Source organism: Narcine bancroftii, chromosome 1 (genome assembly GCF_036971445.1).
Source record: "Narcine bancroftii isolate sNarBan1 chromosome 1, sNarBan1.hap1, whole genome shotgun sequence".
Lineage (NCBI taxonomy): Eukaryota > Metazoa > Chordata > Chondrichthyes > Torpediniformes > Narcinidae > Narcine > Narcine bancroftii.
Window position 1 is genome coordinate 258,387,309 of NC_091469.1, and position 10,266 is coordinate 258,397,574.

At 39.7% G+C, this 10,266-nt stretch overlaps 1 protein-coding gene across 8 annotated transcripts in view; it reads left to right on the plus strand.

Annotated features, from left to right (window-relative positions):
* The window catches only part of atg13 (ATG13 autophagy related 13 homolog (S. cerevisiae)), a 71,725-nt gene that overhangs the window by 2,122 nt on the left and 59,337 nt on the right, over window positions 1-10,266 (plus strand). For 7 of the 8 annotated variants that reach the window (XM_069896319.1, XM_069896302.1, XM_069896314.1 and 4 more), the window contains exon 2: window positions 10,169-10,250. In XM_069896319.1, the coding sequence (XP_069752420.1) occupies window positions 10,182-10,250 (69 nt within the window). In that variant the 5' untranslated portion in view covers window positions 10,169-10,181. Of the gene's footprint in view, window positions 1-4,300; window positions 4,383-10,168; window positions 10,251-10,266 lie in introns of all 8 variants that reach the window. The other variant, XM_069896294.1, reaches the window with a different exon arrangement.

Consider the following 10,266-nt stretch of genomic DNA (forward strand, 5'->3'; position numbering starts at 1 on the left):
GTGACTCCCCTCACTCTCAGTCCTGTCCCAGCCACTTTCCTCTCAAACATAGAAGGTTCCAGTCAGATCAGGTACTATTTATTTTCACGTAATAAAACAAATATAATTTACATTTACATTCCTTTACATTCTACCTGGCTTTGCATGAAGGTGAGGCCCTTCTGGTATGACCTTGCTGATACTCTAAGATCACAGGAGTTGCCTTCCCAGTAGACCCAGAGCTTTGTCTTTTGGGGAACTTTGCCACAGTTGATAGATTACTAATTCTCAAATTAAATTCACAGAAATTGCCTTGTGTGTGGCCAGGAAATGCATAGCAGTAACATGGAAGTCTGACTCCCATCTACTCATGGATAGGTGGTCTTTGGAGATGAATAGTTGCATCCCATTGAAAAGATTACATACAATCTCAGGAAGGGATATAGCACCTTCCTCAAAATCTGGCAGCCTTATTTAGAGCATTTAGGTATGTCACTGGCAGCAATATAGAGTTACAATTGCTATTGGCTAGCCAGTAGACCTCTGTAAAGATTTTAACAATGTTATTATGTCTCCATATGTTTATTGTTTCTTTTTCTTCATTCTTTCTCTGTTTAATAGGACAGATAGAGGGGAAGGGTGGAAGGGGGTGTTTTCTATTTTTTACATTTGGTATGATTTGTTGATTGTTAAATATATTAAAATGATAAATATTATAAAAAAACTCACCTGATTCTACTCCAAAAAAAATTTTCCTTTTCTAGAATCTGTACGTAATTGAGCCCAGCAACTCTGATACCATTACTGTTAATCCCTTTTATATTCTTTCCAAGGTCTTGATATCAGATTTGAAAGGAATAATCGAGTTGAGGTCAACCAAGTTTCCAAAAGTTTTAAGATGCTGTATTTGTTTTTGTATACCTTGTCGCTGTTTATGAAGCACAAGTTCCTATAATCCCATTCAGCAGCTATTTCATATTATCTGGAGACCTTCAAAGATTTTTTTTAAACTTTATTTTAAATTTTACAAAATCAAAAAAACAATATAAGTAAAGCTACCCCCTAATATTCCCCGCCCCCTTCCACCCACCCCACCCCCTACAAGCCTCTCAACTTCGGAGTTAATTTTTTAAAAATTACAATAAAATCAACTTATAACAGGGTGTTGTGTGGTGTGCCATCTTTTTACATCTTTCATCACATATAAAGCCATTACTTAACCTCTAAACCCAGACATTTCAAATATAAACTCCACATTTCAACAAAGAAAGAATAATTATTCCACAAATTGTAGGTTATCTTCTCCAAATAAATACATGATTGAATTTCATTGTGCCATTTCTGTATACTCAATTCAACATCATTTTTCCAAGTTACAGCTACACATTTTCTAGTAACCACCTAAATGTATAAATGCATTATGAGGTTTCTCCAAACGTAAATTTGCTGTAATTGTATTCATATATCCCAATAAACATACCCAAGGGTCAATGTATAGATCTATTTTGAATAAATCTCACTAAAAATTTAATAACTTTTTCCCAAAAAGGCTTAATCTTTATACAATCCCACACTGAATGTAAAAAAGTACCTATCTGATCACCACACCAAAACACAAATCTGACTGTCAGCCCATATTTTTTTCAATTTTTCAGGAGTTAAATATAATTGATGCAAAAATTATAATTTACTAAACTATATTGTACAAAAATTAATTTTGTAACACTATTTGGAGCCTTTTTAAAGGCTATGCCATTTAAGTTTATTTTATACCCTGCATTCTAATAACCTGCCGGCTCAATGAAGAATATGGTGTTGGAGTTAGCACTGTGTATGACTTAAGGAAACAGAAAGACAAATTACTGAAAACAAGGACGTCCAACAATGATTTCATGACGAGACCCTGAGAAAATCGAACATTACTTGTATCCCAAGAGCAGACTCTCAGCAATGATGCAGTTCATCATCTTCAATGGATTTGCATAGCCTTTGGTTGATTGTCTTCACCTAGTACAAAGTTCATCTCCTGCTGGGCAGATACCCACCTGTGTGCTTCAGCAACTTGGACTGCCGAAAGCAAATGGGCACATCAAAGCATGGGAAAGAACTATATTAACCATATTTAGTAGTAACATTCAGGATGGAAAAATGGGTATGCAGGTACACGATCCTTTATCCGGAACGCTTGGGGGAGAGCGTGTTCCGAATTTCGGAATGAAAGCCCAGCTGTAAACTAGACATCGAAATAGACGTCCTACCACGGCAGCATGAACATAAGAATACCCACAATCAGTGGAAAAACATTATTACAATTTATTTATAGAGTAATATACTGGTAATAAATAATGAAATACTTGTAGTGGGATAATTTGAAATGAAAATACACGATCCATAAGTATACATATTACTGCAATATTTCTGTAGAGAGAAGCATGAGTATTTACACTAATTTGAATAAAGAAAGAATACAAATACTATTACAGTTTATTTATATAGTATAGCCATAAATTTGTTCAAACTAGGCTAAATACATAGCTGCAGTTAAGCTGTGGAATAGGGTCCATCACTATCACCAATGTCGTCATTAGATTGCAGGCAAACGTCCAATGATGCGCCAGGAATGGGATTCTTAAGTGATGAAGTAGCACTATGAGAGAGGGCATTTTTACAGACTTCTTCAAGTGTCATCTGTCTCATCAGCAAAGGTTTTTGTCCAAGCAATGTCTCTTTAATTGTGTAAACTCCCATAATCTGTTGCTCACTGATAAATGCACGTTGTTTAAGGCCAGCTATGAACTGATCACAAAGTTTCGCCATATGGTCTATAGGAATTTTTTCACCTGTGTTCACTATGTCATCACCACGACCATCTTCATTCTTATCCGTATTTAACACCATTTCAGCAATTTCCCCATCACTCAAGGAATGCTCATCAGGTGCAACATTGTCAATGTTTAGCATTTCTGCAATGTCCACTTCTTCTAGCTTACTTAGACTTCCATCCGCTAGACTTTTAGTGTAAGTTAGGAGGTCTGATATCATCTTCTTTTCATTAGTGACACAAAATCCTTCAAACTCATCATCAATAGGATCGTTTTCATCAAACATCGTTATTGGCCAAATTCTGTACTAAGCATTTGTTAGTGTTGATTTATCAACATAATTCCAAGCAGTACCAACTGCGTAAATGGCATCCTTAAGAGTGAACACTTTCAGATAGTCTTGCATTTTTGCTCCTTTGTTGACTGCTTCAAGCACACAGTTCATAAAATGATTTTTATACTTGCTCTTCATGGAGCATAAAATTCCTTGGTCACAAGGCTGTAAAATAGATGTCACATTGAGAGGCAAGTAAATGCCAAAAACATTATTATTCACAAGTTCGGCATGGGGATGTGCAGAGCAGTTGTCCAGGAAGAATAGAATTTTACAGTTTTCTTCCAGTCCAGCTCATCTGAAAAAAGCTTGTGCCGCTGGTACGAAGCGATTATTGAGCCAGTCAGAAAATATTTCTCGAGTTATCCATTCTTTCCTGTTTGCGTAATAATGCACAGATTAATTAAGTACGTCTTTCGGATATCTCGGACATTGGCTTTTTTCAATGACTGCCAACTTCACCTTGTGTGTGCCTGCTGCATTGACACATCCAAGAATAGTTAACCTTTCCTTAGCATCCTTAAAGCTTGTTGGTGCTGTGTCATCTGCCATTGTCAAAGTTTTTCTTGGAATGTAGCGCCAGTCCAAAGCTGTTTCATCAGCATTGTAAATTTGATCAGGAGAAAGGTTTTCATCGGATACGATCTTGGCAAATTCGCTGATGTAATTTTCCACAGCTTCATAATCTGCAGAAGCTTTTTCACCACAGATTTTCAGATATTTTATGCTTCTTAAATTTGCGCGGCCAACCTTCTGAATATTAACACTCTCCTTCAATGTTCAATTCTTTATGATACATTCTAGCTTGTTTCATTACCAACAAGCCATTCAGCGGCATATGTTCCCTTCTTCGTTGTTGAATCCATTTTATCATCACATGGTCAATATCTTCATTTTTCACCCTATGTTTTCCTATTTTTCATGTTTGTGGTCATCACTGTTACTGTAAAACTTCAGTAATTTGTCTTTCTGTTTCCTTACGTCATACACAGTGCTAACTCCAACACCATATTCTTCATTGAGTCGGCGCGTAGACACTCCACGATCAAGTTTCTGTAGTAACTCCACTTTCTGCGTTATTGATAATGAAAAGTGCTTCCTTTTCTTTTTCTCGCTGTTATCATTGAGGTTTCTGCAATTCTTTTTCACATTTTTATATAAAAAGTCACAAGAAACAACACAAAGACAGCGAACAGCAAATGGACGTCTTCTCTCTCCCACTGCTGAACCACAACTGACGCTTGACGGTAAGTGGCGAGCTACCTTTCAAGCGTTGCCACGTCATACCTGTGCGAGTTGGGTCACCAAACAAGCGCTCCAAAAAAAGTCCGGTTTTTGGGACTTTCCGGATTTTAGGTGTCTGGATAAAGGATTGTGTACCTGTACTTAGAAAGAGGAAGTATAGGGAAGTAATTAAATGAATTAATTTATTTCTGTAACATGCAGTTTCTGTGATGTATGTTCTAGGAAATAATCCTTTAAAATGCATCTTAAATATACACTACTTATAATAGATAAGGAGCCATTGTAATTTCTACATAAGATTTTTTCTTGCGGTTAATTGCTGTTTGAAAAAAATGTTCCTGGTAAATAGTATTAGAGTGAAACTTCAATAATGTTCTGTTGAAGGTCTGTCTGCAATTTCCAATGAAATTTAAAAGGAATTTGGAACAGGGGACCTGGTGAATTTAAAGGAAACATGGAAAGTATCACTCTGTATGTTAGATGACAAATCATTGCGATTTCTGAATAATCAAAATACATTTTACTCAACAAAAAGAGAATAGATGATTTTGCAATTAACCCCAGAATTCAACAGTTAGTATTTATTTACAAGTGATTTTAATTTTTAATATTACTTTCTGATTAGCTGATAATTGACAGATGTTCCTCAACATTGAACATACATATCGTAGAAAATACGCGCAATAGTCTGCCAGTCAACCCTTCGAGCCAACACCACCATTCATTCTAATCGTGGCTGATGATGCAACAGCAGTATCCTATTCTTACTTTCTCTCTGTAGCCCTTGATCCCTTTAGCCATAAGGCCACATCTAACTCCCTTTTAGTAGATCTAATGAACTGGCTTCAACAACTTCTGTGGAGAGGAGTTCCACAAATTCTCAACTCTCCCAAATGGCTTATTCCTTATCTACATTTTGTATCAAAATCTTGTTTCAGGCAGAATAAATATTAGCATCATCTACGTTTCTAAGAGAGCTTATTACATTTAAGAGCACTGCTTGGTGTTTTACCTTATTATTTTTGCTTAGTATTTTTCTTTGGATATAACCAACATTTTGATGGGTACTTTTCTGTATGATTTAATAATGCACCAGTCACCATGCTATCTGTACAACTGAGTGAAGCAGTAAAATGGAAATGAAAAACAGCCATTCTCTCAAAGCTTTCCAATAATCTAACCTGGTATTCATTATTCATGGGGCAGAGATTGTGACCTCAATTCGACTTGTTCTCACCTAGTATTCAAATAGTTAATACTCTATCCAAGTGAGAAAATAATTTGTTTCTTCTAACCAAATCCTCTATCCCATTTCTGATTTCCTCCTGCATTTCGTTGTGTCACCAGCAGGGGGTGCAGGTCAAAGAAAATCCATAGTGTAAATCAATCTTGCATAACTCTCAAGCAATATCAAAGGTCCTAAATCAACAGGATACCTCTAATCGGAAATTTTTAAGTGTGGTTTGCTGAAATTGGACAAATGCATCCAGTATGTGCACAACTATTTTCTGGCCACTGAGTTTTGGACAAACAAAAAAGTCATTTGAAAATTGGATACTGAGCTGCTTCAAAATAGGACATTATGATACCCTCAAGGGAAGAAATTGGACCATTTATAGTTTAACATAAAATCAGAGGATATTACAAAACTTTCGGCAATATTATTTTAGTCTGAAATATAGTGCAGAAGCCATCAAATTTAATTTTCTTATTTACTATTTTTTTAAGAAAGCGATGTCCAGGCAACAAATGAATACAATATGTAGTTCGATGCCCAGCATGATCAGTTGAAAGACAGAGGCTCACTACAGATATTGTTACTAAGTTCTTCCCACGTTTAATCACTTGCTTTTGAAGTGACTCACCCGCACAACAAGCAAACCAGCGCCAGCAGCCTCAGGTAAGTCCTCAGCCAGCGGCATCCACGGAGATGCTCAGCACGGGGCAAAGCTGCGGCCCGGAAGTTGATGTCACTTCCGCCCCGCTGCCTCACCAAGGAATCTGGGACCAGTCGGGCCTCTTTAAGTGTGTGATTTAAAACCAATAAAGCAGTTACTTTAGAACTCTGCAAGATGACCCTGACATGATTCAAACATGCAGATGTCCACGTCCACACACTGCCAAACCTCCAAGGTCCAGAGACATGTGAAGGCACTACTGCAACCCTTCCAGCTAATGCACAGGAGGTTTGAGCATGTGCACGTGGACATCGTTGGCCCACTACCTGTTTACTATGGTGAACAAATTCATGAGGTGGCTGGAAGCTGTTCTAATCAGTGACATGACAAAAGAGACATGTGCCAGGATCCTGATCACCACCTGGGAGGTGAGGTTTATCCTCCCCGCCCACATCACCTCAGACAGAGGTGCGCAGTTCACCTCAACCCTGTGATCCGCAATGGCGCAGGTCCTGGGAACCCAGCTACATTTAACAACTGCGTACCATCCACAATCAAATGGCTTGCTAGAGCGTTTCCACAGGCTGCTAAAGTTGGTCCTGATGGCACGATTCTGAAGACTTGGCTGGGTAGACGATCTCCCCTGGGTGCTGCTGGGCATTGGCAGTGTCATCGGTCGAGTTGGTTTAGGGTTCACCACTCATGCCCGCACCCCGCAGCTAAGACACACCATCAGGTGCTGGCCAAGCTCAAAGAGAAACTAGGGACACTGGCTCTAGTCCCACCGTCCCACCACAGAGCAGCACCCTCCTTTGTACTTGGTGACCTGTGGCAGAGTGAGTTCATGTTCATCCACAGAGGAACACAAAGACCGCCCCTACAATGGCCGTACGAAGGACCCTTCAGGGCAGTGCACACAATGAGACAACCTGTGTTTTAGATATTAGGTGCTGGGAGGAGACACATTTACCATCGGCCATCTCAAACCAGCACACCTGGACATTGAATGACCAGTCGTTACACTACCAGCTAGGAGACTAGGCTGACCACGCAAAACGAACAATATACAGGTTACAGTTCCTGTGCCTCCCATCACCATTTCTTGGGGGGGAGGGGGGGCGGTCATGTAGTGGCTCACCCGCACAACAAGCAAACGGTCGGTGCCAGCAGCTGCAGTTAAATCCGCAGCCAGCGGCATCCACAGAGACACTCTGCGCAGGGCAAATCCGCGGCCCGAAGTTGACGTCAATTCCGCCCCTCCTGGGGCGTTAAGGACTCTGGGTCAGGGCAGGCCTCTAAGCACGAATTTTAATACCAGTAAAGCAGTGACTCCAGAACTCTAAGACTCAGCGTGTTCCTTTTGGTTTTGTGGCCTAGTAGCCACACATTGACTTTTTTTTAACATTGCATTATCCTGCCTCTTGATGTATTGTTGTTCTTCCAAACTATTTGGCTCACTCTGCTTATTTAAAAAACATACTAAATGTATCTATAGCAGCAAATTTTTATTCAGCTTTCTAAGGTGCTGAAAGTGTTACAAAAGTTTGATCTTTTCATCACTGGTAAAACAGCATTACACAAGCTCAGACTGATTAAATGGTTGAAGTCCATGATGTTATAAGATTAGAATGCTAAATGTATAAGCATCTTTCAGAATTTGCAACTTAACTATTTGAGAATAAACCATATAAGTTGGGAAAGTATTTACTTTTGCAGAAACGTTTCAATAAAACAAAAGGTGTCAAATTAATCCAATCAATTTAAGAATCACACAAGGTCTGTCAATATTTATTTCACAATTGATGAAAGGGAGAATTATGAAGTCAATTAAAGTATTTGTGTAACAATTAAATCAGATACAACAATAATATTTGAAACAACAAAGAGTAATTTCTAAAGGTCCCCTTACAGTTGCGATGAGTATTCCAAAAATAAATATTAATTTTGCAAATTGAGTTTTCCAGAACCCAAGCTCTGCCAGGCAGAGACTGGTCTGGTCCGTGCCTACCTACATCTATGATACCTCATACGCCCTCCATCTCTTCAACAACTTCCAATTCCCTGAACTCGATTGCCTCATTTTCACCTCCACCTCCCATACCGAAGGTCTCAAATCTATTTGTTTCTTTCTCAACCACAGACCCAACAAGTCCCCCTCAACTGTCTGGAGAACTTGTCTTCACCCTTAATAATTTCTCCTTTGACTTGTTCCACTTTCTTCAAAGGGTAGCCATGGATACCTACATGGGTCCAAGCTGTGCCTGCCTTTTTGTTGGTTTTGTGGAGCAATCTATCTTATAAGCCTACAAGGGCAAGGCTCCTCAACTCCTCCTCCTCTACACTGATGGTGCAGTGTTATGCAACCATGATGAGCTCAACAACTTCATTCAGTTGGTTGCTTACTCTCACCCCAACCTCAAATTCACTTGGTCCACCTCTGGCAGCACTCTCCCCTTTCTCAATCTCTGTCTCCATCTCAGGAGACAAGGTCTCTGCAGATATTTTCTACAAATCCCACCAACTCTCACAGTTACTTCAATGACACCTCTTCACACCCTGTCCCTGTAAGAATGCTATTCCATTATTTCAATTCTCGGTCACATCTGCTCCCAGGATGAGGTCTTCCATTTTAGATCACAGTTATATCCTCCTTCTTCTTCAAAAAATGTGCTTGCCCTCTACCACCATCAATTCAGCTCTTACCTACATCTCCTTTATTTCCCACACAACTGCCCTGGTCTGCTCCACCCTAAATGCAACAGCCTCTGCATCTGACATAATATTATCCACAATTTTTGCACCTACATCTGATCCCACCATCACTTTACAGAGGGACTGCTCCCTCAAACACTCACTGTGGTGAATGTCTGCCAAGCTGCCTGTCTCCCCTCTGGCGAGCCTTGCTGTACTAACATTGGCTGTGCATTATCTCTACTGTTAAGGACACTCCCCTTGGATATAACTGTATATGCATCTATTGTCTTTCATTATTGTACCATAAGTTTCTGCTCATAAAAGGCATGATTATTGTTTGACCACATCGTCTTTGTCTACTTCATCAACTGGTACTTCAATCACCCCTTCCCTTTAATTACCGCCTCGGTACCTACTTATGTGACCACAAGACATGCTATACTTGCGCCCGTACCTCCTCCGTCACCACCATTTGTGGCATCCTCTATATCAGAGGGAATAGACACACTCTGGAAGATTGTTTCATTCAGCACCTTAATAGCGGGGACTTCTCTATGACCAACCTTTTCAATTCCCACGCTGTCCATGGTGTCATGCAATGTCAAACTGAGACCACCTGCAAATTGGAGCAATGCCTTAATATTTCAACTTCTCTGGTTCTGTTACACCCCTTGCTGACTCTCTCTCTCTCTCTTTCCCAATCCCTCTGTCTCCTTTCCTCCAGCCCCCTACCCTCTTCCCTCTCCATTCAGAGAGATATCCCCTCCCTCTATCACTTTCCACCTTCCACCCATTTCCACCTATGACCTCTTGCCTGATGGGCCTGTACTCCTCCCCCTGCCCCTCCCCTCACCTTTTTATTCAGGATCCTGAATATACCTTGAAGTGCTCAGGCCCGAAACATTGGCATTCTTTATGACACAGATACATAACCACTTGTGCTGCTAACTTTCTCCGGTACCTTCTGCATATTAAACTGCAATCACAGCATCTGCAGACTTTCTTGTTTATTTCCAATTCCTGGATTACCAGTGGGCAGCATTATGGAGGACATGATAGTAGGCCTTCTCCCTTGTGTGGAGGTTGAAGTTTGAAACTTTAATGAAATGGCTAATGAAAACTTTGCCATGTTTCAAACTGCAATTTTTCCTGGGTCTTGCTACTTTTAATTGAATATTTTCTGCTTTTATACTTAGATTTTATTTCACCATGGATGGCGAACTGAGTCCTCAGGATAAAAAGGATTTGGATAAGTTTATAAAATTCTTTTCCCTGAAGGTACAAATAAAATATT